The sequence below is a fragment of the Colletotrichum orchidophilum genome (genome assembly GCF_001831195.1).
Source record: "Colletotrichum orchidophilum strain IMI 309357 chromosome Unknown Scaffold_110.1, whole genome shotgun sequence".
NCBI lineage: Eukaryota > Fungi > Ascomycota > Sordariomycetes > Glomerellales > Glomerellaceae > Colletotrichum > Colletotrichum orchidophilum.
Window position 1 is genome coordinate 1 of NW_019173066.1, and position 27,964 is coordinate 27,964.

Here is a 27,964-nt window from a genome sequence, read left to right on the forward strand (position 1 = left end):
AATCTGAAATAGCTAAGAAGAAGCAAACCGGGCAGTCGCGAGCCAGGACCTGATGTCGGTCGCAGCTGGATTGTGCTCGCGTTGCACGGTTGTGTGGCGCGCCCAGAAATTCAGAACTGGAGCCAAGGGGTGTGGAAAATTTCGTCACGGCCGTTGGACCTGTTTCTCGCCACCAAGGGACAGTGAGGAAAAATACAGTACAGTAGTTGCTCTGACGGCACCCCTAACCGCTTGGCCAACTTCGATACCCTAACACTCCCATGATGGACAGCATGCCCTGAGCGGGATCTGGCTCGTAGTGGGGTTATGCCCGACCGTGTCCAGGGTGTTTGTAAGCCATCCAGAAATGACCCCTACGTCGGAACCACGAGTAGCTTCTGAAAATGCTCCTCATAGTGTCATGTTTCCAGCGATGATGGTAGGCACACGTCCACTGATGCGTCAGTCGGATCCCGAGTTGGCGGGCAGGGGTAGCGATGGGCGTTGCCGAGCAAGGTTATTCTGGTCTCTTCGCAATGTGAAGAAAATCCACTTCAAGAACATCCATCAGGATGAGTGATCACAGACGGGACTGGAAATCCGAGTCGCGATGACGGCCTTGTCTGGACAGCGAACCGGCGTCCCTGTAGAATATAAGCGCCTAGCCAGGCTCCGCGTTGTTCATCCATCAGTGGAAGAGCCAACACGCAATAGATTTCCATTCACCACTTCTGGCCATGTCTAGGTCGACGATTGTCAAGCTCCGTTGCATGCACTGTCGCAAGGCGGCCGAGCTTACTCGGACGGACGACCTCAAAGACGCGGGTATGGTTGAGGTCGGATACAACCTGTATTACTGCTTCCCATGCGCCAAAGCGACTGGGCACCCGAAGGCACAGGGGGTTACACAGCCGCCGAGGGACGCCGAATGAGGAGCGGGCTGCCGGCCTCGCATGCAGTTCGTCCGCAGCCACCGAGATAGGGGTGCAAGAAGGCGGCGACATCAATCGATTGGTCAATGCGCGCTACATCACAGCGATAAGTAGCCTGAGAAGCACAACTTTGAAATCAATACTATTCAATTCCCGAGGGCCTATACGGTTAAGATGACTTCTTTCTCAAGGCGCACCCATGAAGTCGTGAATCTTTCCAATCGCCTCTCGGCACGCGGGAGAATGCATCCAGGAAACATCACTACATTGCCGTGGTTCCCGGTGAGGATCCTACTTTCTGATGACAAACATCCATCTGATGCAACGCTCGACGAGTCCCGACAAACAATGGAGACAAGTCTCATCGCCTGCGATTTCGCTGCAACAAACCTCTCCATCTGTCCTGATGAACCACCCGGTGCGGTGGCAGCCGCTCTTGACGGGAGGCGAGTCGCATATGCACAGACACCTGCCGCAAAAACCGCTGCACTTTGACCGCTTGTATTCTGGAGAGGCCTGGGCCCGCCACCCGTGTCATTGGGGCTTCGGTGTATTGTGCACTCACCGTCTCCCACTCCGAGACGTCGCCGGACTGCCCGTTCTGCATCTTGTTTCCAACCACACTGTCGAAGAGGCCATGCGTGCCGATGTCCCATACACCCCCCGACGCGTCAACCCGGCCCGCGTCATCAGCGACGGCGCCGTCGGGCATCTCTTGCTTCACAGCACATCGGCTCGTACCCCGAAGGGCCGGACCGTCGGCGAGGCGTTGGTGAAGCTGCCTCGCGGTGTCGTTGTCTTTGGCTACTTTGGAATTCCCGCCATGACTGATTGGCGAAGCACCAACACGATAAGGGCCATTGCCGTCGACGCCGTTGATCTGGAGGACATCTGCCTCCGCAGCGACGTCGATCTCCACTCTGCCAGTCCCCGCCGTCATCTTATCGCGAACGGAGTTGTCACCTGCTTGGGCGTCCTGTGGGGACTGGCGGCACGTTTTCGCCCGCCGCGGGCCGTGTCGTGGACTGTTGCTGGGCGATTCGTTCAAAATTTGGGCAAACTAGCGCGGTTTCGCGTCAGCGTCTGCTGATCGTTCAGGGTGGCTCTTCACTGCCGCTTACAAATGCATTCACGTCGGGGATGTCTTGGCCTTCAGGTACGTGGATAGCCCCGTCCAGCCATCCATACGTTGGGTTGTAGTAGACGACAGCCGAAAACACCCCGGCAAATTCGCCTAGTTGAAGCGCTTTGCCCTGAGCGCTGGTGCCAGACTTTCGGACCTTGTCCTTCGCCCTTTTCTTCTCTCGGGCCTCAACTTCAGTCTTTGGTGATGAACCGCCGGCCATTGTCGCTTCGATCCAGTACTCCCTCTCAGTGAAAGTCTGTGCTGCCAAGTCTGCTGAGGCTCTGGTTGAATCTCTTTGGGACAGCAGCGCAGCAGCGTTCCCGCATATGGCTTAAAAGCCAGTGTGAAGCCGTCTTCAGGTCCATCGACATCGACATCTTCATCGGGTTTGACCAGATGATTTCCTCACAGTAGAAAATGGCTTTGGGGTGCTGTTCCGGATCTACTGCTTCTCACCTGTTCCCTGCCACCCCACTCGAGGTGCTTTCCTGATACAAAACCAAATTCGGCTCTCAGTCAAGTGCGGATCAGGTCGGAAGTGGCTCGCTGCAGTTCGATCCGCCCTGGCCCTGCGGTGTTCGACCACAAACAACCCTCCCCAGGGGTCTCGACCACACGCCATGGCCCAGGTCGAGCCGCCTTGGGGCCGAGAACGACGCCCCATGTCGTTTGTGCCCACGATACTCGAGAATTGACCCTAATGCTCGGGAAGTACATACTGTTGCCAAGTTCTGTTGGCTGCAAAGTGACCTATGCCGTGGTCTTATGTTCTTGGAGTGGCATGTTCTGATAGTATCCAAGATGCACCCGACAGCTTCTTCGTTTCAGTCATCATGCTTCTCAACAATCCTTTCCAGCCATCTTCTCAGCTGCGCCTACCATCACTGCTGCCAAGCCAACTTCTGAGATCGGTGTATCTGTCGAAAAAGCCTCTCCTTCGTTCGGACGTCTTTCTACCGTGTCCTCTTTTGCGTTTCAGGTTTTGTTCACGCCATGGCCACTTTTTGGCTCATCATTCTCCTCTACAGCACCGCCAATCTTTAACAGGTCACCATACGCATTTTGGAGAAGAAGATTCGAGATTCGAGATGCTGTTGACGCGCGCAGCTTGGGTGCGACGAGCAAGCGCCGAACACGAGAGCTTTTCGGATGAGTAAGGTTCTGGGTCATCGATATGCCATAAGTCTGGATCGGCTGTCACGGGAGATAAGAGAGAGAACCACATTGCAACTGACCATACCCAATTTCCTGCTCAACATGACGTTCGCGCTAACCAGTGTGCTTGTGACGAAATGGCGATACCGCTTGTCGTAAATCCGATGTGATCGGCGTTCGCTCTAAAGCGCGAGGTTGCCAGCGATGCACTATGCTAGGAACATCATTGCCGCCAACGACAGTTCGTGGCGTACAAGATGAGAATGGGAGGAGATCCGCTTTCGTCGATCGTTCGCGGACAAGCTTGATCGACTGGGACCCCTCGGGATGGGACGGAACGCACACCAGGGTAGCTCTGTCTGGTGAAGGGCCTGTTCAGTCATACGTATCGCCATGTAAGAGCCTCTTGTGCATAGCTCGTGCTGTCGGAAGCGACGGCTTGCGTCTTGGGGCGACCACGAAGGCCAACGACGACCATCCAACTCTTAGAACTGATCAAGGGCTGCTCCCGTGCATTGGCAGCCTTGGCTATTGGCAGGAGTCCGTCGCAAGTTCAGCATTTCAACTGGTCTTCGACAATAGTCGTCGTCTGGGATAACTGTGCCGTATGCGTTGCATTGTCTATCGGATTGTCGAGAACGAGCGAGGTCGCGAAGCAAGGCGCCGCAAGAGCATGGGGGATGGGCGACTTCATTCCCTAGACAGGGACGTCGAACCCAAACAAAACCGCGCTCAACGAGTCATGCGATGGCTCAAACCAAGACGCGGGTCAGTCAAGCAGGTCCATGAGAGTCGATATTGCGTACACTACAGATATCCCTGGTAAGGTCGACTGAAAAAACTTTACACCTGCATGTTACTTGAAAGCCCGTGCCACAGAAACGGTGGGGTTTCCCTGCACAATCATGTTTCCTTGGAGCTATTGAAGCATTCGTGGGCCGGTCATTTCCCGGGACTTGGATTCTGTCTTGAACATGGAGCGAATGCACTGGGGATCCTGTGCGATCATCGGCGTAGGGGTCCTACTCTCCGGGTTGGGGCCATTTGCCATGCTGTCAAACCAGCGTTATGGTGATTGTGAGAGAGTGACACGTGACACTTGACACATGCAATACCCTGGACATCACGATATATCATTACCTGTCTCTTAAAGATAGCTGCATTCCGATACAATGCTGAATCTTGCGTCATCATCCAGCCTTGGCTGTGTATTCTGATTGGTTGTCATCGCAAAGAGCAGATGCGTCCTGGGTCAGTCCTCGAAGAACGTACTCACCTCCTCCAACGGAGTATGTAGGCGGATCTTTCGGTTACAGGTTCGTTTCCTCCTTCGGCACCAAAGGCTGACAGAGACTTTCTGCAAAAGGCCCTTGCGCCCCTGCTTCGACCCGACAGTACGGGAACGGCGCAGAACCTTATTACCCACACGTCTCAGGCTCTTGTGCGGTGAGGAACATCGTCGGCGATATCTCGTCCGTGTCTTACACAAGCGGATCCCGAGAGAATACGAGGGGGAAGGGGAAAGTTGCTTATTATGCAACCCCTAGCCATCAGACCGAAATGCATCAATCGATTAAGTAGAGGAATCGTAAAAAATGTTTGGAAGCGGGCATGTGCCCGGCCTAACGTCTACGCGGAGATGCCGCGTCCCAGTCTGAAATACATGGAACGAAGTACCGAGTGCCAGATGTGTGCTTGCTTCCATTGCGATCGTTAACCCGATCCAGCTATTCCGTTCCAAGGCGTTAACAGGGCGACAGTGGCCTTCACTGCAATGGCAAGACCGTTGACTTCCAAGTCCAAGTGGTCCACCCTCCGCAATAGGTCAGCTCCCTTGACTTGGAGGATGGAATGGATTGACTCACAGCCATGAAGTCGTCTTGGAAAGACCCGCGTTAATGTTATCGATAGCGGTCAAAATCGGCACGATAGCGTAATCTATCTGATCCTGAATCTCGTGGAACATCCACATCCAAGACATGGGACTAGAGATGTTGGCCTCCTGTTGGTCTTACGTCAGACTAAAGTCCTTGTAATAGCCACATACTCTACACTTTGAAATTCGTGTCGATCCTGGTTTTGCGAACTATTGGAATTGTCTGGACTTACTAATGTCGACACCACCCATGGTTTGGAGGTGGCCATTTCTTGTCGGCCTTGGGTCCTGCGGGGAGGACCTGTGCGCCGTTGTAAAGCTCGGACCATACGTGTTCCCGGAGCGGCTTCATGCTGCATTGGGTATGGACGTTGTGGTTGGCCCGCATCAAGGGTGTCCGGAATGATGGACTATTGTTTTGGCGCTAACAACAATGAAAAACTGGTGTGCACACCACGAGCATTTTTTAGGCGACCATGGCGACGTCTTCGCCTTTGATACGGTGCGAAGCGCTGGCGGCATCATGCCGTGATCGTACTTCAAGAAACAGAGCCCGACCTCGAGCATGCCAGTGGCGTTCGTTACCAGTCTGTCGGGACAACATGATTGTTTGCTTGCGAAAGGAAACTATGCTCCGATGTCTTGAGGAATTGTTGTTGGAACGAAATGGTGCATCTTACCCTTCCCCCCCAGCTCGCATATCACACCGAACCACCAACGACGTTCGCGCACCTTGACTCGAAGCCAAGGGTGTGTTGTCGACCGGCTAACAGATGATGGTTCAAGCTCAGTAGTGGCCTGTTCATCATTAAGCTAGTCCCGCCCATGATGCGCTGTGATTGAAATACAAGCACAAAGGGCACGGCGGAAAGACGGAAGACGTCGTGGCCCGAGTCAGAATAGGGTCAATATTCGCAGTCCCTCCAACATAGGCGCAGAGTGGAGCGCTGATCTCGTCGAACGACCTGAAAGTCTCATCCTGGCTCCAGCATACATACATAGTAGACCTGTACAATGATGGTATGGGTAAGTTTAAACTCCCTACCAGGTAGTGTGGGTCTGGCCTAGCTAAAGCAGTGACTGTCGGAAACGGACAATTCACCAGAGTACGACTTTCTTAAGTTAGCCGAGTGGAAGGCGCCTGCACGGCGATTAGGGTCTACAAGTCCGTTGTTCCGCTCCGGCAACAGGGTTGACCGCGAGACCACCAGGCCTGGGGCAAGACCGAACACATCGTTTAGACCACTTGCGACATGACCAACAGTGTTTGATCACTACTCAGCGCAATGATTGTCATTCGACTGCGAATGCGAAGAAGAGCAGCCCTGCTGTCTCGTCGCCTGGCTCTCGCCAACGGCAAACACGGTGTGGACGAGTCCAGATCTGTTGCGCCTCGATGACTATTCATGCCATTGCGTCGTCTGACATTATCAATTATCTCCTCATTCTTGAGCACTCACCTGCATTCATTACCGATGTCGAGAGTTCTCTTGCGCTTTCAGCTCCCAGCTTCAGACGGACATGTCCCAGCTACCGACCCAGCCGCCGCGTAGGCCGGCGGCTCACTTGTCATATGAAAGAAACCTTACCTATCAACAATACATAGCAGCAGGCTCTTTGAGACAAGCTGATGTCTCGTCAGAGCCTTTCAAAAATGACCGTCAATGTGTCCGCGATAGCCCAGCGACCATGAATGCTCAGTCCGCCGTTTCGGATCTGCGGCAGTCGCCTCCGTCACATAACACAATTGATATCGATAGCCTACTGGCTAAGCTTCAAGACCCAGCAACATAGTTGTCCCCAAGGCAAGTAATGAGAGCCTAACTCATCCCTGGTTCATGACTGATCGAAAACAGCTCTCTCGAGGACCTCACGCTGTCTGGCGCACAGCCAAGTTCGCGTTGGTAGGCCCAGCCATCAGCGGCACTCACAAAAAATAGGGACAGCATTGCAGAACGATCAGAGCTACTGAAAGAAGTTCTCTGCAGATTCGAAAAAGCCCACCAAGTCCAACAAAAACATAATGGCTACTGGAACGAGCAGTGAGCTATCGTTACCCTGTAGGCACGTAGCACAAGTTCTGACGATGTTAGAATTGGGCGTATCACGGCTGATGTAAGCAAAATCAAGAAGTCTTTAGACTCATGGATACCGCCACTCTCATCCGCTGGGAACAGTTCTGGGGACGGAACCCAATGATGGACGGCAACCTCGTTCCGAAACTCTTGAATGGATGGCAGCAGTATGTCGGCCGTTGTAATTGTGACTGAGCAAGGCCTACGTAACTGTGCCAGAGCATGCACTAGATACATTCGCAATTCTTCTTGGCCGAGCAGTTAGGAGGTGGTCAGCATGGTATGTGCTATCGGTGGGGTCAGTGGTCATCGCATCTATTCTTCGATTGATGGTGCACATCTTCAGCCAACGGAGAACTGGCGTGAGTGAGAGTGATATGGCTTAGCTGGTGATTCATGTCGGTGTGATTGAATTGCGTTCATGATCAGATTGTGACCAGGGTGGTGTTGATCTCTGCTAGAGACGGTGTGGTTATGGTGCTGAATCTTACGACCTGGTCAGGAGTATTCGGATAGACTCCGTGTTCGAGAATGTTTTAGGTGCCTCCAATGTAGCGTAGTGACCGTGCCGAACCCAAATCAAAGCCTGGCCGAGTATTCATAGAGAGGTCGTCATGTGGCTACTCTTGGAAGGTTTACGTTGCTTGAAAAGTCTCGATTCAGAAACATACTGTTCGCCTTTTTCTTCAACGCTAGACAACACTTTGAATAGAAAGTCAACCTGAGTTCTCGGCCCCTCCTCAGGGCGCTGCACCTCAGCCGGTTCTGGCGCCTTGATCTCTTCAACTGCTCGAAATCGCGACATTTACCCCTACGACGATGTGACTGCCTCCTCTTACGACGGCCGTCGGTTGGCCGGGTCATGTCGTCAGCGAACCCTTCGGGCCTGACGAGCCTCGCAATGCCTTCAATGCGTTCTTACGGCCGCCTTGATGTTTCCAATACCATTCAGCGAGTTCGTTATCAGCGTCGGGTATATTCGCTTCGTGCCCACACGAAGGTTGGGAGATCCGACCCAGATGACCTCTAAGTAGATCCTGCTACCGGGCCCTCTCGTGTGAGATAGTATCTCGAAAAATTGCCATAGCTCTGGATCTACCATGGCCCCCTCCCGTCCGCCCTCCAGAGAATCCCAGTGGGCAAACAAACTCAACGCATGATATTTCTGGACGTCAATCTCCGGCTCCCAGCTCTCTGATTCTCCCTCCCAGTGGATCTCATCTCGAAACGGGTGTCGCAGCTTTGGTCGTAGCGATGCTCGAGGATTAAGCATCGGTCGACATATCGGGCAGTTGGATAATGAGAACCGCTTTCTGGTTGTAGTAGAGAAGACCAGCATTACGTATCGTTTTGATGATGGATTTCACGTGTAAGTGTATGTATGGGAGACAACAGATTCGAGACGATGAAAGAAAGCCGAACGACCTAGTGGGCTAGTCGAGTTATTCAACAGGTCGAGCAGTCGTCCAACAGGGTCCTACACCGACGGAGACGTAGCACATCAGTGAAAATGGGCCGCCTTTTGGAGCGAAGCGGGCGCTTGGTGGGGAACACGGCCCAATCAAAAGCATCGGTACGCTCTTGCCATGGGAGCGTTGGACTCGTATACTGCACTTGTCGCTGGCCCTGAAAGACTCGTCAATCCGCTTGTGGCTCTGCCGTTTTGCTGCTGGGTTGTGAATTCGGGCTTTTGGGCACGTTCCGCGCGCGATTTCGGAGCGCGGCCTTCGGATTCGTCCAATGGCCGGGCGGCGGGGTCTAGCGGCCGGGCCTCCGCCGCGGCGCTCGGGCTAGGGCCTCCGATTTGGATATGATAACGGCCGCATGGGCCACTTCCGAAAGATGTCAGTGAACCATGATGGGTATCGCGCATGCCAAGAGGTCTGGCTATGTTCACGACAAATACGGTTCATCATGTCCCTTCGGGTGGGGTCGTCTGGTGATGGCAGGTTGACGAGAATTGAATCAAACATCTACAGATGATAATGAACATCGTCGACGACGTCCAGACTGTTTCGTAAGTGCATCTATTTTGAGACATCCTTCGCCTTTCCATTGAACACCACAGACGCGTATCCTTACTCTTTGATGATGACTCGTGAACCGGCTCCTGCTATCAACTTTCACCAGACCCATGTGTTTGTCCTCAGATACCCAGTATTTTTATAGGCACGCTGTTGGCTATATACGGGCTGGGCTGAAGATCTGAACGTGGCTTCCGAACTACCGGGCGAATAGACAACCTCGGAAATCCCTCTTGCATACAGTGTGGCGGCAGCATAGTGTCACGCGTTGCTTCCCACGCGACGTCTCTAAGCAGAAGAGGCATCCGACACTGAAGATTCTCCCTTTTCGCTGTCTGATCTTCTGAGCGTGTTCAAGGCAGTCCCCGCGGCGTTTCGTCGATAGCAGACCATGCAACACTACTAAGTCAGCTGGTAAGCAACTTTGCGAGGTACAATAGAGAGAAAGAACTATGGAGAGGAGGAACTTCTACACTGACAGCCCTGATACTCAAAAAGCTCGCTTTCTGTCGCTCGTCAAGACCTGCAATCACGGCATTGAATGGAATGGAATATCAGGTTCGTTGATGTTGAACAATAGACGCCGGCCTGTCTCTGCTCGGAGACGCGCCGGCTGGCAAGTTAAAAACCTCGTCTTCCTGCGTCAGGTCAATGACAATACGTATGCGCGCAGCTCGGTTCGCCGTGAAGGTTGATTTCGCAGTCGTCGGCCTTATCTAGCAGCCATGCAACGAGATCTCGGGGTGGGCACCGGAAGCCGGGTGGGGCAGGATCGCCCTCAGGGAGAAAAGCGTGATCTGGTTTAACGAAGTCGGCAAACTAGCATTTGACGAGCGAATGGTCAGTCTGTGTTCCAATCGGTAGACGACGAGCATATCTTGCAGCAGGGAATTGGACAGGCGGTGGCACTCTCATCCGGGTTTCAGAGGAAGTGTGTATCCGTACCTCGATGCGCACATCATGCGGCAGTCGGTGCAACCCCCGTCTGATTGCCTGCAGATCGTTGACGAGCGTGGCGAGCAAGGAAGGTAACTCGGCGCGCCTCTTAGCAAACTTGCAATGAACAAAGTGGTCAGCCTGAAGAGCTCGTCTCCTCAACTGTTTCGAAGGCGAGGACATTCGTGATAAAATTTCTAGACGCCGATGAAAGGCTAGGCGTGGATGTGCGTGCGATTCATCGGTCGTTGAGCTGTGACGCTCGCGGCGTGGAATGGATGTCGTGGATATTGGGAAGGGCTCGCGCTTTGCTCTTCGTCGCCGTCGTTGTGCTGCTGGCTGCCGTCATGCTTTTGTTTGAGTCCTGTGAGAGGCGTGGATTCCACGAGACAATAAGCGGAACAGGGCGAGTGTGACGATGCCGGCGATAATGAAACCCTCGACTCGGAGTCAGGAGGGATGCGGCGTCGCTTTCGCGGATGGCCGGGCTGCGCCTGTTCGCCGTGTTTGTCGTGCTCGTCGGGGGTCTGGAAAGTAGCCAGCCAGGCATGAATTTCGTCATTGAAGCCGCACGTTAATGTGGCCGGTGGCGATGAAGGCGAATGGTGAAGGTTGCGATGGACAACTGATAACCATCGGCAGATGCTGTGGTTGCGATGGATCGTTTTTCGTTGGCTGGAGACAACCAGTACGATGCGCGTTAGCGGCGTCGGTCCTTTTTCCGGCTCCCAGTAGGCTCACAGGTGCCCGTGCTTGAACGTTTTCACGGATGGGGTTAAACAGCGAACGCTACTTTGCAGGGCCAAGAAAAGAAGCTCAGCCGGAACACAGGTAACGGTTGCGTTGACCCATGACATTGGGATGTCTGCTGGTCGAGGCAGCAGGAAATCGCTGCGACGCTTGGAAGACGCGCTCCCCACCATACATACGCTGAGTAACCCATCGTGGACTATCCGTGCAGTAAGTCTCCTGCCTTCTCGGGTGCGCTTGTAGCGCCCTGTCAGTGGCCCCTGGTAGGGGCAGACGCTCAATTGGGCGGTCACGAAGGGACTTCGCCGGGGAGAATTCGATGTACCAAGCTGGCATTTTGAGCGAGGTGGACTTGGGCAAGGGTGACGACTTCATCTCGTCTGCCCTAGTGAGACCTTGTCTGCCCGGACGGGCGGAGGTTGGAGAGGCGCTGTTAGCCATTCCAAGGCGCTTGCGGTAGATCGTCGGTCTCGACGCCGTAGACTTGAAAGCCGCTAGAGATGCCGTTGGTTCGGATCGAATGGTTGGTGATTCGAATTGCGGCACATGGGATTAGATCATCGAACTAGACGCGACGCAGGCGCTCGTCCACGGAGCCCACCATCTTGAAGGTGCAGCGGGACCCGTCTTCCCGACCGTTTATTGGCTTCTAGGGTAATCTCGCCAGGCACAGCCCGCAGCTCGTCAAAGAGCTGTTGGTCCAAGAAAGCAGGATCGAGATACCTACCCAAGGCAACGGCGACACGCAGGTTCTCGAGGGGAACCATCCGTGCACGGCCTTCCTCCGCTGCAGGCAAGGCGACGCTGGCGCTGTGAGTGACGCACCAACCCAACAGGCGTAGTCATGCGTGTGAACTGCACGCCAAGCTTCCATCCTTGGTCCCTGGGCTTTTCGGTGTGAGCACAAACGGCCACGTGCTGCCTCGAGAATAGCAACGCAAACAGCCTGCGACCCTCGCACGTGCTCCGGAGCCCACGCCTGCCACAGAATACCGCCATCGCCTTGGAGCAGTCAAGATCTCGAGACGAAACGAGAGTCGAAGTCTCAGATCGCCTCCGTAACAGGGTCTATAGGGCAGCAAACTTGTGTGACGGAGGGTCGAGGTTGGCGATATTGCGCCTGCTTAAATGTGGTGCTATGGATAGTGTAAATCCACTCGCGTGACCGCAGCTGAAATCCCCCTGAATTGTGATGACTACGTAGCGGGTGGCCGAAGGGGCTTCATTGTGCTGTGTTCGGACCCACATGTCAATGCTGTTCAGCGCCGATGGTGGGCACTTTCAAGAAGATCCCTAGAATATGCCGCTACCCACACTATCCTGACTCCAAATTTTGTTTGCACGTAGGCCGCCGTAGCCATTACCAGATGCTTGAAGAGGCTCATCACGGCAGCTTTCAACGTCCCAAACACGTCCCAAACATTGATGATATGTGCAAAAGAGGAAGCGACATATGCTGCAACGCGCATACGCTTGCATGTCGCCATCCGGGGGAGTTGTTTGTTGGAACAAACATCACAAATGGCGCAAGCAGTTGGGACGTTACTGCAATCTGGCCTCGCCGACATTGGACAAGCAGAGCCGACGACCCAAAAGCCACGATAGTCGGTCAAAGACCGATCGCAAGCTACTTCCTGGCCGATCCGATACACGACATACGCGTTGCGTCGATTGCAGCAAACCGAAGTGAACGACGCAGCGCGACGTTTGTCCATGCAACACCAATCCAAAGCTGTCCACGGTACGCGAGATAGCAGAAGGGAAACCGCAACAACCATGTAGGCTTTGTGTCTCAGAACGCGACTGTACATGCCCGCATGTGGAGCGGGCCAGCCGCCTCCAACGGAAAACTGCATCGGCATCACCATGGTCACCAACGCAAAACCTAGCGCGTCTAGGTAGACAGGCAAGCAAGCACAAGGGTGCGGATGAGTGTGCCCGACTCTGTAGTCAATTGGACTACCTTCGAAAAGTTCTGACCATCACTGTGATCAGTAAAAGCCAACATAGGGTGACGTGATGCGTCTCGCAGGTTTGCTAGCTTGCTTGGCTTAGAGGACCACCGCAATTGAAGGGATGTGGCAGGACGTTCAAGCCTCATGGCGTTGCCTGTAATCTGCCCGAGGGAGCGCGATGAGCAAACAGCTTGCAGGCCTCGGTCGGTCCTAGACCACGCTCAATATTGGGTGTTCGTACTGTGGCAAGCAGGAAGATCCTGGCGCAGTCGCAAGGGGAGTGGCGCGTCCTCCATTGCTCCCCATCTTGTTATGACTGATCGTTAGTACTGGGGGTCGACTTAGCAACAGGTTAGCTGTTGGGATAGCAATGTTAATCTAACCGGCCAATGTCGATTTAACAGAATATAACAGATTGAACATGTAGCTTCCTAACTGCTTGCAATGACAACGGATAGCAAGCGACTAGGTCGAAACACAGAAAAAGAGGAAGAAAAAGCATAAAAGCCCATGCTTGCGCGCCACGAGAGCAATGTGGAACTCATCAGAAGGCATTCAGACAAAATCAGTTTCCTCGCGTCCTCTATCCGATGTCGTTACCGGCCCACTCGTCCCACGGTCCGAATGCACCAGCGTTCCGCCCGCTAGTCTTTCTAAGACCCGGAGTTACGCCTCTTCTGCCGGCCGAACCCACGAACCCGGGGCCGCAGGTAGGCCTACCTCTCTATCATCTCCATGCTGTCATTAACTAACAAGACGGTTGTGAATTAGCGACGAACCCTGTTTCTTGATCCCAATCGCGAGGCTCAAGATGCGCTGCAGTATCTGTCGATCGCGCGAAAAGAGCTGGTTCTTATATGTAATGAGCGTTGCCGGATAAACGAAGAACATCTGTACATGTTTCGTCTGCCCATCGCGCTTCCAGCTCATGGTGTCAGCGGAGAGTGTCAAAGCAAGTATTATCGTGCTCTGGGTCTGGAGACTCAAACGCTCCATCTTGATCGGCGCGAGCGTGCGTTGAGAGAGGGCTGCCAGAAGGCCCACCAAACTTTGCTGCGTCAGTTAGCCACATTCGGTGGCATCATGGAAATCTCAGCCATCGCAACCGAATCGCAGATGGGACGACAAGAGCAACCAATAAAGCGCCGCAGAACAAGCAACGCGTGAAATTCCTAGCCTTTATCTGCACCTGCTGGTGGCGCAGATGAACGGGAGTCGCATGGGTGCAGAGACGTGCATTGTACGGCTTGGACGTACGTAAGCGGAGGAAGGAACGTGCGTGACAAACATTTGGGGGGAGGGGGCGAGGGTTGAAAGTTCTAAGACACTGTATACAGCGTAACCAAGACCTTTGGCTGGATGTGCAATTGGACAGAAAAGTTGTGTCATGTACTGTGCCCAGAGCCGGATGCGCCCCCCCCTTTTTTCCTTTTGTGTCGTTCCCTGCTCTCGACGTTCGCTTTGTTAGACGCTGGTGTCGGTTACATCCCCACCGAATGTGATGTTTGTCTTTGGCGAGTTGTTGACGACAGCCACTCATTCGGAAAGAAAAATGGCCGCTGTCCTCGATGAAGCCTTGATACGATCTGGCCGTGTTGACAAGCAGATCAAGTTCCAGCTTGCAGAGGCTGACGTGGTCAGAAGGTATTCAACACTCTATTTCAACAATCGGAAGAGGAGCGGCCTGACTTGGACGACCGAGAAGACAGCAATGAGGAAATCCGGCGACTGGCAGATCAATTTGCAGCCCTAGTGCCGGAGCTGGAGTTCAGTCCCGCCGACATTTTTTCCTTCCTCATAGCAAACAGAGACTCGCCCTCAGGCACTTTGGCCGAGGTGCAGAGATGGGTGTCCCATACTAGAGAGGAAAGAGCGCTGAGATTCATGGGTTCGGAGTGATCAGTTCGTGGTGATCTCTATGCTCTAGCTTCTCCTTGGTTTCATTTTTTTGACATCAGCCCAACTCTTTTTCATTCTTTACATATGTCGCACCATCTTGGCCACATTGGTAGCAGCTAATGGGCCGAGAGGTGGGCGACAGCGGAACTTTGCCGGCTCGAAATCCACTAATATAATATTACCACCCCCTGTGTCGCGTAATACGTTGGTCCACCACCCTATCCGCGCGTTGTCTCGTGTCCAACGCTGTTTCTCGCAAGTTGTGGTATATATTCTGCAGAGCATGGCATTGATCTCCCGGCACGTACGCCGATGCCGCCACCACCAGCCGCTTCTCAAGCCGAACAACGGCCGCCGTCGCCTCGGGCGACTCCACCCGTATCTGTTCCGCTACAACCTCCTTGTTCACCCACAGCATACTCCTGATCGCCCATCTACCCTCTCTGCACGTTGACGGGACCATCTGAGTGCACCGCTGGTGCCCCATCGGGGTCGTGAGGAGGCGGCCTTGGATAACCATCGCCTGCGGCTCCTGGAAGTTCCCAATTAGCAGGCGAGCCCTTTTGCCCCATAAATGCATGAAGCCGTTTGTGGCTCAAAACGCTGGGGTGAGGTGCCCTCCCTCGACTTCCGACTCCCAACAGCACCAGTCGAGCCGCTTTGTCAAAGGCGCAATTAACTTACTCGCGTACACTAGACTAAGTGTCATAGATTTTGTCGTCCCATGGAGTTTATAACTTACAAGCTGTGTACAAATGCCACGAGGCTTGAGTTGTCGACCTTATCGCTCCTCAAGTATCCCCTCGAGTGCTAAAACATATCATTTTTGGCCAACGCGGGCCTTTGAGATTTGTTGCCGAGAAAGTTTTACCCAATTCAAAGATACTGTACATCGGTGCAACTGTCAAGATAATCTACGTTGTTCCACATGCTCATGAGTCGGGCAACAAATACTCGTTTAGCTTGTTGAGCTTAGAAGACTGATCAAGGTGACGCGACTTTGCTTGCTGCTGTCAGACAACACCATCCAGCCACAAAATAATAAACTCGTGGAAGTAACTACGCGCGTATTTCAGAGATGTTCTTTCAGTGCACATTTTGTTGGATGTGTTTAGACGGTGTAGATGGCTGTGGGAGGGTCCCTGGGGCTTTCGTGGATGCAGTGTAATGGATGTAATTATCTGGGGATGTGGTTTGAGTGATATGGTCGGAGCTTCCAGTGTGGGCATCTCGTGCTGGCCACAGCAGCTAGACCCCAATTGAGGGATGGAAAGGTATGAGAGGCTGATCCGAACTTTTACCGGACGGCGGTGCTTACCCGAGGTTCGTGAGAACGGGTTATGGGTTTACCCGATAGCTGCCCTAGACCCTATCGGGAGCAACCCCTGGCCTGATTGTTAAAACGATTATATAAGCCTAGCTCGCACTTCCCCCTGATTCTGATCGTGTTTCCACCGCTATCACGTTGTCAAGCTATCAAGCCTTCATTCATAATGCAAGCGCGTCTTTGTTTTCGTCAACAAAGACTTGGTCTCAAGAGGTGTGTGAATGCCCAAGTCTTCCAAAAACGCTCTTTCCACCGGGCAAAGGCGCGTGTCACAACCATCAATCCCACTGGATTCCCAGTTTCATCCGAAACTGAAATCCGGGTTGGCGAGCCACACGAAGCATATATCTATCTTGAGCCGGATATCGGGAACGCAATCAAATCGTCAATTGTGCGACAAATCGGGTTAGAACTGACACAGGAACCGGAGAAACTCCCGTTGGATTTCAACCACAAATCACATCATTTTGCTCACAGTTTGTAGCTCTCCAACATACTTACTTGACATCCCATTGATGCATTCCAGAGGCTTTACCATTTCCTCGGGTTGAAATCACCCAGGACCTTCCCCGCCAGACTACTGGCGATATTAGCCCGGCCACGCTTTGGCTCTCGGGTAACTGGCACGCTGTAACGCTTGATGGAACACCTGATGGTAAGTGTTCAAACTTCGGTGCTCTACTCTGAGTATCTAATGCGTTTTAGCGGTCTTTGAGCGAGCATCGCGAGATAGTGCTAATGAGCTTGAGGGCACATTGGAGAAGCTCAAGCAGCAGTAGAATTGTCGTATGGAATGATGAGCCAGGCTCTTACAGTAATCTGCTCGGCTGATGTACACTGTCTATTGCCACTACATCCATTCTTCTGACTCTCCACTATGTCAAATATTGCTCCCTTCCTAGTCGTGACGAACAGCCTCGTGTACCGGTCTATGAATGTCATTAGAGCTGCTCCGACCCTGCCACATATTGTCGAATCTCGCCACTGATTTTGCTGACAGGCTTCGCAATGCTTCTGTAGTGTTCTGCTAAGTTCTTAGCAGTCCATCGCTTCGCCGCAATTGCCACATGGGCATCCTTCAGACCGTCGTTAACGTTATCACTGCCAAACGGGGTTTTCTGCAGCTGGAAACCGTTGATTTTTAGGAACATGTCTGCCGCCAGGAGTGCAATCCTTTTGTTGCCGTCTTGATAAGCATGGTTAAGGATGATTCTCTCCGCAAGGATTCCCGCAAGCTGAAAGATATCGTTTTGGCCATGGTAGTTTTTGTTGTTCTGTGGCGAGGAAACTGCGGACTCCAGCAGCGGTAGTTGAGTTGGGCGAACCCGGGTGACATGAGTCTCATAAAGCCGCATGATTTGGGTAGTGCTGAGAAAGCGAAGGACTCCACTTGAGGATGACATAACGGCAGAGTGAATTAGGCGAGCCGAGCTTTTGGGGACTCTGGAAACGAGGAATTGACAGCCAGACTAAAGAGAAAAAAAATGAAGATCGCGAGCAAGTTTGTTTGCTTTAAATGGTCGGAGTGAAGGTTAGGCGGGCGCCTATCAACCCTCATGGTCACTCTCCCCTAGCAAGAGACGAGGAGACCTTGCAGTTTCATTCAGAACAACCAGCCAAACCAACTGAATCAACCCAACCAACCAACTATTGCTTCGCGATCGCATCGACCAACCAAATATAAGGCCAAAGCTGGGTTCAGTGCTCTGAGTAAAACGCTGTTCGAAAATAGTACGGGGTACTCGAGGATAACCAATAGCTCTGCGGCATTCCCTTGTAAGCGCTAAACTGACAATATTACTCAATTTTCTCTCTTAGCTATGGAGGACCAACAAGTGCTGCTGTAAGTGGTAGGGCTATGGGCGTCCGGCTGCAGAGCAGGCCTACCCACATCAAGCCATTCGCTTCACGTTTCAAGCGCCGTCCAGCGCTAAGCTGTGGGTCACTTCCCCGGCTAAAGCTCAGTGAAGGATTGCTCACAATGCTTCACTTCATGGTCGAGACAATGCAATCCATCATCTTGCTTACTTCAGTGCAGCTGCCTTTGGCTTCCTGCGAGCCTTTGAAATGCCTGCGCAACCCTTTTGACCCTGTGCTTTGAATTCTCTTGCGGGGTCGACCGACACTCGGCCAGCTTCAAAGTTGCAAAGTCTCTTTGGCGACCACACGGGTTGCCTAGACATGTGTGGTTGTTTACGGTTCCCGAATGATGGACTCAACTCCTGTCCAGAGGTGTCCTCCGTGCGTGGTGGCGTTTTTGCTCGGTGTATTAGTCCTAGGGTGTCTCTTCCTATTTTGATTTTGATTTTTCTCGGCGATTGGCCTCGGGGCCTAGTTGATCCTCACCGAGAGATTGCCTACCCAGATTTCGACTTGCTCCGCATCTCCGGCGCATAGCGTAGGGATTTGGGTCTGGGCCCGGCTATCACATGCACGTAGATCCGCGTCAGGACGTCAGGCGCCTGATCTGAGGATTAGGAAGGAGTACCTCAGACCCAGCTTACCTATCTTAGCCTTCTTCACGTGAGGAAGGTATGGGAATGATTTCAATTTATTTACAGCTTGCGGGAGACGTGCTCTTAATTGGCCAATCTCGTACCAAGGGGCATGATTTGCCGCTAATTGCTTACAGGCTAGGAGATTGCTGGTGTTCAGAGAGTGGCGAGATACAGGTCTACGAGTATCGTGATGGACCGACTACCAATATGGATGGCGTCGATCCGGAATTTTCCCAGGAGCTGGTCGAGTATCTACGCGTCAACAACTTGACGACGATCCTCGGACTTGAAGTTCTTGCCAAAGAAGTTCCGGAGATAATGTGTGAGTTCATCCTCAAAGACAACAGCACCGTCATGTTGGACGCGAGAGATATCAAGAAATGGACGTCCTACCGCTTTACTGGATTCGCTGTCAATGGGCCAGGAATGACTGAGCGCAAGGGCAATCAAAGCCATGCCAGGGCTGTCAGGAATACCAACCAGGTTTTCACTGATCGGAAGATTGGGAAAGAAGATTTTCTCATGGATGTTCTCCGGGCTGAGGATATCGTTCATTAAGTTTTCAGGAAGATGGCATTTGGCACAGCTCAGAGGATTTCAGGAATTACTACTGTCACTACCGGACTATCTCTATGTAACTTTGGATAACTCAATTCGACCAACCCCGTTCGGTACAAACGCTTATCTTCCATCGCCTGAAACCTTCGTTGATGGCCCGCCTCGACTCTCCATTCGCGGCCTCTACCAATTTCCCTCCACATATTCTTCCAGAGTCCTATGCCTTTGTCCAAGCCCTGTCTCATTGTGAAGCTAGTCTTTTCAGAGTTCACGTTATACCTGCTCGAGAGCGGCCATGTCTCCTTGCTAGATGGTTCGCAACGGTTACGCCAACACAAATGATCCTGCTTGCGCTTTAGGGGCCCAGTCACAATTGTGCAAAATGCATCGAGATACGCCAGGGAAGAGGCATCAGACAGATCCACCACACCTCTCACAACTTTGCCTTCTACATTGAAGCCGTACCGGCAGAACAGGCCAAGCATCCTCGTAGCCCGGATGAACTGCAAATCAACCTCCGATGCATTTTTAGCTTCCTTCAAGAAGGTCTGCCAAAAGATATCCTCAAGTTCGTGGCGGTTGTCATAGTACTACCATCCCTCAGAATCCATATATCCTAGAACATTCTCAAACCTCCACAGCGAAAAGCCGAATGGAAGGATTGCTACTTTGGCCCAGTCGACAATCCCCGTAATGTTTCCGGTTTTGGAGTTTACGAGGAGGTTCATCTCGCAGAGGTCGCCATGACTGAGAACGAAAGGAAGTGTACCTGAGAAGAGCGAAGGGAGCACTTGCCGAGCTCTGCTTAAGTTCGACGCAAAACGGGGAAGAAATGATGGAGCAAGAATGTCAACCTTGGAGCTTAACACGGTGCTGCGCGGCCGGGAACAGCACCACCTGGCTGAGGAACAGAGCTATGGCGCGCAATAATGTAAGCGGTTCCAGGAATGTTGTCCATCTCGTAGATGTGGATGGGCCGCAATTCGCCGATGGTTCCGTGATATTTGCAGCCAGCAACAAGTTGCGGATGAACTACACCGACGCACCGCCGCTGGCCTACATATCAAAGGATCGCTTCGGTTGGAAATGGGAAGAATATCCGCCGCGTCTGGCCGTCCGGCTTACCTCAATGCCTTCTTCTGTCTGTCTTCATTACCTTTCTTTTGAACATCCGCGTGTTCTTACTACTCGAACGAAATCGGGCCATGCCTGACCCTCAGGTCGATACCTCCGGCTGGATCTGCGCCATCACGACATGACAAGCTTCATCTTCCAATTCCTTGCTCGCAACTTGAATTCATCCGCCAACCCTCTATAACAAGCCTGGAACCGAGCCTGATATGTGACAGAATACACGACGCCAGTCCGAATCTAATTCTTACTGCCGCCTATGTAGGTCTCGAACGTTCGGTCATCTGCAAGACTTGGCTCTCTTGCCGTGTGCAGGCAATGGCCAGTGGCTGACGAGAAGCCAACGGCTGCCTGGAATTGCCTATTCAGTGAGAGCCGACATGAGAAGCTGACACACGCCTGCGATGTGGTTATTAGTGGGTGTTACTAGGCCTCGAGTATATATTACAGAAGTTGCAACTGCGATTTTCCGCCACTACCTGCATCTCATTCCTGTCACCAATTGTTACCCTCACTCATAATTAAACTTAATCACCGAAGCGATTATATACAAGATGGCCGATAAATGTGCGCACAATGGATGCGACAGCTGGGCGCTGAGCGGCGGTCGGTACTGTGCTACTCGTGAGCATCCCCATACTTTTCCGTAGGACATTATCTGAAACGATCACAGATAAGCCCTCTGGCGCACAGAGCCATCTTGGTGTGGTTCTTAACGATGACGGAGCTCGAGTTCCTCTCCACATTGACCATGGGAGCCTCCCTATCTAGCCCCTGTCTTATGCGAGATTTGGAATTCATCAGAGATTGTTGAGATTTTGACATGGAGGATCTTGTTCCATTACCGAGAGATTAGGCGCGGAAAGACGAATAAAAGAACCTCGTCGAGCAAGCAATAGGTGTGCAAGCACAATGGCACGATTTTGGTCCCATTGCAGTCAATTTACAAAGGACGTAACATGCTGCATTTCCGACTGCTACCATCTTGAAGAACGACTTATTTATTGTGCGCACTAAAAGTGACACAAACCTCGAGACCCGTTTCACTGGTCTTCCTCATCCACTTGAAGCCGAAGCAGACCCTGAAGCAATTCGTCGTTTTTCCACTTGCGCAGGGCTTTGCCCTTCCACTTCTCCCACCCCTCCCACGTTTCGCCTTCGAAGTTGAAGGCCGCTTTGAGTCCTTCAAAGAGATCTAAAAGGGTTCGTCGGTCTGAAGGACTTTCAGGACCCAGAGCGAAGAAGAATCTCTGAACCTGTCTGCCAAGGAGGACACACTTCGAAAGATCTTCACGGCTCCTTTCCTGAAAGATTTCTGCTAGCCGCTTTTCATCTGGGGCTAACTCATTGGAGCCTTCATAGAACTTCCCCAGCGGCCACATCATACAAGGCGAGGTGAAAGCCTCCACCTTCGAAGCAGTCCGGGTCCACTCCCAGTCTATAATTCCAACGATGTCGTAAGATTCATTAACGAGAATGTGGTCGCCCTTGTCATCCGGATGCTTAAGGAAAAACCGCCCCCCTGCCGACTCATCCCCCCAAAGCTTGTTGGCAATATCCAGGCGGAAACGATGCGTGAGGTAAGTGTCTACCGAATGGTAGGCACTGATCTCGCCACTGGCTATCATCGTGAGATATGACTTGATCATGTTGATTGACCCCTCTAGTGAAGAAGTGAAAGGACCAAGCGGCCCTTCAGGTCCAATTGTGTATGTTGCATGTTGTGCGATGCCTTGCACCACAAAGCTGGTGGAGTCTGAAACGGTGATGAGTGACCCCAAAGCTTCGAAAGGATGTCTTTCAATTTCCAGAAACACATCCACCAGCTGTTGCATGACTTTCTCTCTTTGTGCCGGATTTGCCGCTTGCCAGACTAAGGGCATTCCATCAAGCTTCTCCATTAGGATGTAGCTGACTCCAATTTGGTTATCCGGATCGGACGCGCAAGCCCAGTCGAAGATTCTGGGGACCGGAATGCTGGTGCGGTCATGGAGATAGGTTAGAGTGCCCGCTTCGGAGCGAAAAATGAAGTCACGGACTTGTTCTGGTGGTGAGGTGGTCCTGGCGAGACGAAAACGTGCCAGCCAACTAACTCCATCTTCAAAGATGATTTCGGCGTGACAGTTCTGATGTCCCATCATAGAAGACAGATGTTTGCGGGACAGGTTAACAGTACATTGAATGCCGTCCCTTAGTTCTGATGCCCTCGAACATAAGTTAGAATTGTCTATTCGATGACATAGCTCGTCTATATGACGGTCCTCAGTGGCCGCGTATTGGGCAGAGAAGGATGACCAGTTTTCCTAAACGTGAAAGGCATAAGCTTATGTTTAGACATACTCTAGAGTGGGGATTACAGACCTCTGGATTTGGGCAGTTGTGGAACGATTTGGAAAGATGTTTGCTACAAAGGTGTTTGTCGCAGCACAAACAGCATCCTTCTCTTTGAACAGCCGGATTTGAACACTTTTCAAAGTCGCACAACCACAGAGGCATCGCGAGGGTTTCGCGTCACGGAAAGCTTAGTCGGTTGAGAATGCTGAGGGAATCGGGAAAAATGGTGATCAAGGGAGAAAATGATGGGTAGCATTGACCTTAACCCCTAAAGCTTAGTCACCGGCTTTCTGCACCAGCCGCTTGTCAGCTTCGCGGGTTGAGACTTGCATCTGCCCCGCTCGAACGAGCTCCATCTAGCCAATAACGAACTCCATTAGAGGCGCCCAAAGTCCTTTCAGCTGCTCGATTGTTTCTCGTTACTGTGCCTGTGCTAGCGAGGCCGACAGCTGGCGACCTGCAGCGGCTCGCTTACAGTACACTGTAACCTTTTGCACGAAGCAAGTTTTATTGAGGCATGATCTGCACGATACAGTTAAGGCGCCATAACCATGTCTGTAGCGGCAGAGGAGCAAAGACAGGCGCACAACAGCTTCCTCGAACAAGCTGGATCCCTGGCATCTTACGTAGTAAACCATGTCGAACCGCACCCAATTCCGGCCCTGTTTGCTTTGGCCGTGTACACTTCTGGCTTTATTCAATTTTGGCTCTGTTAGTGACTGCTTCCTAGGTACCTACTTCCCACAAGCGTAATCTGCCAAGCCAAGTGAGCAACGGCTCCACACCACCACTACTAAAGATGTTAATTGAAACATCTGGCGAAGCCCGTTACGCCTTTTACTGTATAAGCCGAGCAGCACCTTCATTGAAAACCCTTACAGCCAAAGTCAGCAATTGCATTGTGGTCGTGGTTCAGACCTGTGTCGCGTTACCCAGGATCCACAAACGGCGGTGATAAATGCAGTACCGGTTTTCAGCCACTCAGCGTCTCAAGTACGGCCAAATCGGCCGCCGTCCCAAGGTCGCGCGAGCTGGGTGCGCAGAAAGCGGATTTGGAAGGCTGTTGGCGTGATGGGCTCTGGTGTCAGCAGCTTTGGACTCGGAGTATGGTACAATTCAATTGGTGCTGCTTGAGGGCGCAATGTGGAGCCACACTCGGCCGTCCCATTGAATGTTCTTGGTATTGTACCATACCATGTATCGGCCTAGCGGTTGCTTTCCTGAAGTTCTTTGGCCTCAGATCGACAATGTTAGTTTTGTGGATAACCCCATAAAAGCAATGTCAATTCCAGGATGACCGCTGGATGTGGGTCTGGCCATGGATGGCTTAAAGCCCACGTCTCGGACTGCTGTTAGCGCAGCAACAGCATCGTTGACGGCGCCTGCTGTTGGATTACCAAAGTCCACCGGATTCTACAGCGCTGAATGATCATCACACGGTACTCGAGAGTATTGCTTGATGGCAGGGATTGTTCCGTATGAGTCGGCAGTTGCTCTGTGCCGAAGCGCATACTTTAGTGGTGACTGTGACCTGTTTGTGTATGATGAGACTGCATTCTGGCGACAGATTATCGTCGGTTGGGTCTCCCAATCCATCTATCATCGCGTTCCCTTTTTCATTCTTCTAGACGTCGACGTCGAGCAAGATGCACTTCTCAGTCACCTATGAACGACGGTCGATTATGGGTTGAAACTCATTTTGACCTGGGGCTGCGTGCTCGGCCGAAGCTGAGGAGGTCTGGCACGCGTGGCTGGGCCGGTGTTGAAGGCAATATGCATGCGCCACTGCAACCAACTAAAAACACTTTGCACAAAAAGCTTTTTGCGATTACAGGTGCACCTCGATCAAAGTCAAACGAAATGATTCGATGATGAGACTCATGTGAATCCATTCTGGATACAAGTCTTAGCGTGATGAAGGGGAAAGTAAGGGCGCTGCAAGAAAAGGGGCCACCTGCGATACCCTCTAGATCATGGCACGAGGTCTCGTGCCAAGCCCAGTGGCAGCTTCCCACCACCTGCATGGCTTCAGTCGACAACAATCCTTTTGCCTTCGGGTAAGTTATGTCTTCGATCTGTAGCCACGAACCATTCTCATTTGCCAGTGGTCAAATGCCGGGCGTAGGCGGGCGTCACCTCGAATCCCACGCCCCCATCAAAGGAAGGGAAATTCTCTGGCAGCCGCAATGTACCGCGCTACACATTGGAGTGGGGCGTGATCATCCACACACCGCTGTGGCAGGTTCAGAGCTAGGAACACAACGAGACACAAGGCCAGCTCGCACAGTACTGTGACAGCCCTGTCCGACAGGTAGCGCAGGCACTGAGGCTAAGGCGTAAACATAATCAGTGCACACAATACCCGCTGCGTTTGCGGCCCACCTATCCGTAAGCGCAACCGCAATCCGTCTCGACCCGGTGCGCCTCGAGTAGTGCGAATCCGCACATGCCGCGTGTGATGCTGATCCGGCCTGGAGAACACCGTCGCTAGCCGTCACACGCTGCCGGCTATCCACATCCTGCTCGCGAGGCGTTCCAATCGAGCAAGTCACGGGTGATCGTCACGCTGAAGAGAACCAGTCCCAGCAACGTCGAATCGGACCGGACGCGCCAGAGTTTGGCGATTCACTGACTTCATCCCCTCCACAGTAGGCAAGCAGGATGAATACATACCGCCCTTTGTGACCCCTCCGTGGTGGCAGGAACCGCACATCCATATTGTCGAAGGCGCGAAGCAGGCTGAGAAGGAATACCAACGATGCCTGGAACAGATCAACGACGCAATGCACATCTACACAGATGGCAGCGGCATCGACGGTCAAATCGGAGCTGCAGCAGACACGGCAAACCAGCAAAACCCACATGGGCGACGATACAACATCGACGGTCTACGCGGGAGAGCTGCATGGTATTGTGTTGACCCTCGGAATGGCTCAGGCAGACAAGCAAAACGGAACCACAGAAGCAAGGTCTTCATCCACACCGACAACCAAGCCGCTGTCAGATCGCCAGCCAAACCAAAGGGGGAATCTGGCGCGTACCTCCTCAAGATCATCGCAATCAAGACACAAGCCCTCCGAGACCAAAGACTCGAAGTCGAGCTCCGTTGGGTGCCTGCTCACATCGGCATCCAGGACAACGAAGCAGCAGATGTCGCCGCGAAAAAGGCCACGGGATGGAGGCAGAGCAGACAGCCAGGACAGACAAGCCAAGAGCCTTGTTCAAGCTCCGGTCCATAATCAAGACATGGCCGCACCACAGTCCCACCAAACGTGGCAAACCAACTGGGAAGCCGAGACGCGAGGAAGAACGTCCTTCCGTCTCACGCCGAAGCCGATAAAGAAGGTCCTCGAACTCCACAAAGGCCTCAGTAAACGCCAAAGTGCACTCTTGGTCCAGATGCGCACGGGAAAGATCGGGCTCCAGGACTTCCTCTTCAACCGAAGAGTACCAGGCACCACCAGCGCCAACTGCACCTGCCGGGAAGGACGACAAACGGTATCGCACATCCTGCTGCGATGCCGCAGATTTCGACAACTCCGACGCCAGGAATTCGAAACCCTTCCAGGACGACATAATCTCCGGATCATACTGAACAAGCGCAAAGCAGCCGCCAAGGCAATCCGATTCGTAGAACAGACCGAGATCCTTAGGCAACACGGGATCGAGTCGCAACCCAGACAGAGCTGAGCATTGGGGGGAGGCTGTAGGTACGCTGAACCGTTGTACGAGGAGGAAGACCTCAATAGAGCCTAGACATGCATGTACATTAGTAGAGAACCGCGAACTACACGAGGTGGCAGCCAAGTGTAGTTTGGGTTGGAGGGCAAAGTGGGAGATTTGGAGACAGCTGGTCAGTGTTTTGCATTGGCGAAGTGGGGCGTTGCGGATTAATACACGGAGCGCGTCGGCTGTTTGCCAAACCCCGCTTTCCGGGCATAGCTGCTGACTAAAGCGGCCAAAACCGAGTAGGAATTAATCAATCAATCATCAATCAAACTTCCGTCTCGCAGGACTAGTCATCAGTTACCGACCTTTCACCATATCCCCAGACATGATCCTCGTCTAATCCTTCAAATTGACGAGCACCGCATTTTCGAAAGTTTAAACCTTGGGCTCATGGACATATCTATGTACGCAGCAGATGCGGAAGGCATCGACGCGCTATCGATACACCAGATTGCCAACTTCTTCGTCCAGACCAGCCCCGTTACCAAGGCCGATTGTCACAGCAGAGCACAGTCTATCACTGGCGGGGAAATTTCTCCTACGCTTGTGCAGGGCGAGACTAGTTACACTGTGGCTGCCGACATTGTTCCCCCGAAAGCCATCCAGTTTCGGAAGTCAAAATTGGATCTCGAACTTTTGGCTTGCGCACGACAGATCTATGGTGAATTCGTTCCCAGTTGCGAACAGCGCGGGGAATTGGGCGGCCTACACGTGTACGAGATGGAATTTGTTCGTGGGGTTGCTCTCAGTCGATTCCAACGGCAGCTCTTTGCTCCACAGATGAAATACCAACTCCTACGAACTGTCCAGGACCTGGCGAGGTTTGTTGGTTTCGGCTCTTGCGGATTCAAAATCTTACCGTATTCCTAGATTTTTCGCCCTGGCGTGGATCAACAAGCCACTCCCCCATCGGGCATCGCACGACGCTCACGAGCTATTCGTCCACTATTCTTCAATCCTTGATCAACTTTCTCGGAGTTTACCGGAGCGGTTCCAGCAGAAGCTGGGCAATGTTCGCCAATCGCTGCCATTGCTCTTTCGACATCAGTATGCCATGACGATCAATCATGATGACCTCTTCGAGATGAACGTCCATATTGACCAGGAAACGGGTCAAATCACCGGTATTGTCGACTGGGCAGACGCCAAGATCGCACCGTTTGGCACATCGCTGTGGGGTCTTGAAACCCTTCTAGGTATTCAAACCGCCTCATCATGGCTCTTCCACCCGGATCACCTTTACTTGCGTAAGGAGTTCTGGAAAATATTTTACGAAGTCACTGGAGATATGTCGGAGGATGATCGGCAAGCGGTTGAAATTGGAAGGATATTTGGTTTGTTTCGCATCTATGGCTTCGATATCGCCCCTGAGAAGGAGGGAGCCAAGCCTCTAAAAGAGGGCGATGATGGGCTCGTGTACCTCGAGGCCTTGTGCCTCTATTCGGATCGCGAAGATCACTTCCAATGAACTGAGACGGGAACCATCATTTTCTATTCAACATTACAGAAGGGTCGTCGTTACCAAAGCTGTCGACGAGGAGCGTCCTACTGGTTAGGTCATAGATATGTACAAAAGCCACGTCAATCTGGTAATAGGAGGGTTGTGGAGGAAACACATGGCGTCAGAAATAAACGAGAGTTCTAACCTGGGACTCCCGATATCTTCTCACGCGGACGTGA

At 52.5% G+C, this 27,964-nt stretch overlaps 15 protein-coding genes across 15 annotated transcripts; 7 read left to right on the forward strand and 8 right to left on the reverse strand.

Moving 5' to 3' along the window:
* Positions 1–716: 716 nt before the first annotated feature.
* CORC01_10764 (uncharacterized protein) lies at positions 717–911 on the forward strand (the record flags this gene model as incomplete). The annotated part of the gene is made up of 1 exon (XM_022622391.1): positions 717–911. The coding sequence occupies one exon, from the start codon at positions 717–719 to the stop codon at positions 909–911; it is 195 nt and encodes a 64-aa protein (XP_022471029.1).
* Positions 912–1,272: 361 nt separating this feature from the next.
* On the reverse strand, positions 1,273–2,257 carry CORC01_10765 (uncharacterized protein; the record flags this gene model as incomplete). The annotated part of the gene is made up of 2 exons (XM_022622392.1): positions 1,273–1,971; positions 2,033–2,257. The coding sequence occupies 2 exons, from the start codon at positions 2,255–2,257 to the stop codon at positions 1,273–1,275; spliced, it is 924 nt and encodes a 307-aa protein (XP_022471030.1).
* Positions 2,258–3,745: 1,488 nt separating this feature from the next.
* CORC01_10766 (uncharacterized protein) lies at positions 3,746–3,886 on the reverse strand (the record flags this gene model as incomplete). The annotated part of the gene is made up of 1 exon (XM_022622393.1): positions 3,746–3,886. The coding sequence occupies one exon, from the start codon at positions 3,884–3,886 to the stop codon at positions 3,746–3,748; it is 141 nt and encodes a 46-aa protein (XP_022471031.1).
* A 1,167-nt stretch (positions 3,887–5,053) lies between these two features.
* On the reverse strand, positions 5,054–5,420 carry CORC01_10767 (uncharacterized protein; the record flags this gene model as incomplete). Its single annotated transcript, XM_022622394.1, has 2 exons — positions 5,054–5,177; positions 5,302–5,420. 2 exons carry the CDS (start codon positions 5,418–5,420, stop codon positions 5,054–5,056), a joined length of 243 nt encoding a protein of 80 aa, XP_022471032.1.
* Positions 5,421–5,534: 114 nt separating this feature from the next.
* Positions 5,535–5,672, reverse strand: CORC01_10768 (uncharacterized protein; the record flags this gene model as incomplete). Its single annotated transcript, XM_022622395.1, has 1 exon — positions 5,535–5,672. The coding sequence occupies one exon, from the start codon at positions 5,670–5,672 to the stop codon at positions 5,535–5,537; it is 138 nt and encodes a 45-aa protein (XP_022471033.1).
* Positions 5,673–6,464: 792 nt separating this feature from the next.
* CORC01_10769 (uncharacterized protein) lies at positions 6,465–6,674 on the forward strand (the record flags this gene model as incomplete). The annotated part of the gene is made up of 1 exon (XM_022622396.1): positions 6,465–6,674. One exon carries the CDS (start codon positions 6,465–6,467, stop codon positions 6,672–6,674), a length of 210 nt encoding a protein of 69 aa, XP_022471034.1.
* Positions 6,675–8,003: 1,329 nt separating this feature from the next.
* On the reverse strand, positions 8,004–8,245 carry CORC01_10770 (uncharacterized protein; the record flags this gene model as incomplete). Its single annotated transcript, XM_022622397.1, has 2 exons — positions 8,004–8,071; positions 8,140–8,245. 2 exons carry the CDS (start codon positions 8,243–8,245, stop codon positions 8,004–8,006), a joined length of 174 nt encoding a protein of 57 aa, XP_022471035.1.
* A 2,073-nt stretch (positions 8,246–10,318) lies between these two features.
* On the reverse strand, positions 10,319–11,620 carry CORC01_10771 (uncharacterized protein; the record flags this gene model as incomplete). The annotated part of the gene is made up of 3 exons (XM_022622398.1): positions 10,319–10,728; positions 11,033–11,347; positions 11,455–11,620. 3 exons carry the CDS (start codon positions 11,618–11,620, stop codon positions 10,319–10,321), a joined length of 891 nt encoding a protein of 296 aa, XP_022471036.1.
* A 2,085-nt stretch (positions 11,621–13,705) lies between these two features.
* CORC01_10772 (uncharacterized protein) lies at positions 13,706–13,975 on the forward strand (the record flags this gene model as incomplete). Its single annotated transcript, XM_022622399.1, has 1 exon — positions 13,706–13,975. The coding sequence occupies one exon, from the start codon at positions 13,706–13,708 to the stop codon at positions 13,973–13,975; it is 270 nt and encodes an 89-aa protein (XP_022471037.1).
* A 385-nt stretch (positions 13,976–14,360) lies between these two features.
* Positions 14,361–16,813, forward strand: CORC01_10773 (uncharacterized protein; the record flags this gene model as incomplete). The annotated part of the gene is made up of 3 exons (XM_022622400.1): positions 14,361–14,444; positions 16,596–16,689; positions 16,740–16,813. The coding sequence occupies 3 exons, from the start codon at positions 14,361–14,363 to the stop codon at positions 16,811–16,813; spliced, it is 252 nt and encodes an 83-aa protein (XP_022471038.1).
* A 162-nt stretch (positions 16,814–16,975) lies between these two features.
* CORC01_10774 (DOC family protein) lies at positions 16,976–17,389 on the reverse strand (the record flags this gene model as incomplete). Its single annotated transcript, XM_022622401.1, has 1 exon — positions 16,976–17,389. The coding sequence occupies one exon, from the start codon at positions 17,387–17,389 to the stop codon at positions 16,976–16,978; it is 414 nt and encodes a 137-aa protein (XP_022471039.1).
* Positions 17,390–18,739: 1,350 nt separating this feature from the next.
* On the forward strand, positions 18,740–19,090 carry CORC01_10775 (uncharacterized protein; the record flags this gene model as incomplete). The annotated part of the gene is made up of 1 exon (XM_022622402.1): positions 18,740–19,090. One exon carries the CDS (start codon positions 18,740–18,742, stop codon positions 19,088–19,090), a length of 351 nt encoding a protein of 116 aa, XP_022471040.1.
* Positions 19,091–21,264: 2,174 nt separating this feature from the next.
* Positions 21,265–22,717, reverse strand: CORC01_10776 (uncharacterized protein; the record flags this gene model as incomplete). The annotated part of the gene is made up of 2 exons (XM_022622403.1): positions 21,265–22,524; positions 22,583–22,717. 2 exons carry the CDS (start codon positions 22,715–22,717, stop codon positions 21,265–21,267), a joined length of 1,395 nt encoding a protein of 464 aa, XP_022471041.1.
* A 2,637-nt stretch (positions 22,718–25,354) lies between these two features.
* Positions 25,355–26,245, forward strand: CORC01_10777 (zinc knuckle; the record flags this gene model as incomplete). The annotated part of the gene is made up of 1 exon (XM_022622404.1): positions 25,355–26,245. The coding sequence occupies one exon, from the start codon at positions 25,355–25,357 to the stop codon at positions 26,243–26,245; it is 891 nt and encodes a 296-aa protein (XP_022471042.1).
* Positions 26,246–26,674: 429 nt separating this feature from the next.
* Positions 26,675–27,752, forward strand: CORC01_10778 (uncharacterized protein; the record flags this gene model as incomplete). Its single annotated transcript, XM_022622405.1, has 2 exons — positions 26,675–27,105; positions 27,155–27,752. The coding sequence occupies 2 exons, from the start codon at positions 26,675–26,677 to the stop codon at positions 27,750–27,752; spliced, it is 1,029 nt and encodes a 342-aa protein (XP_022471043.1).
* Positions 27,753–27,964: the final 212 nt, after the last annotated feature.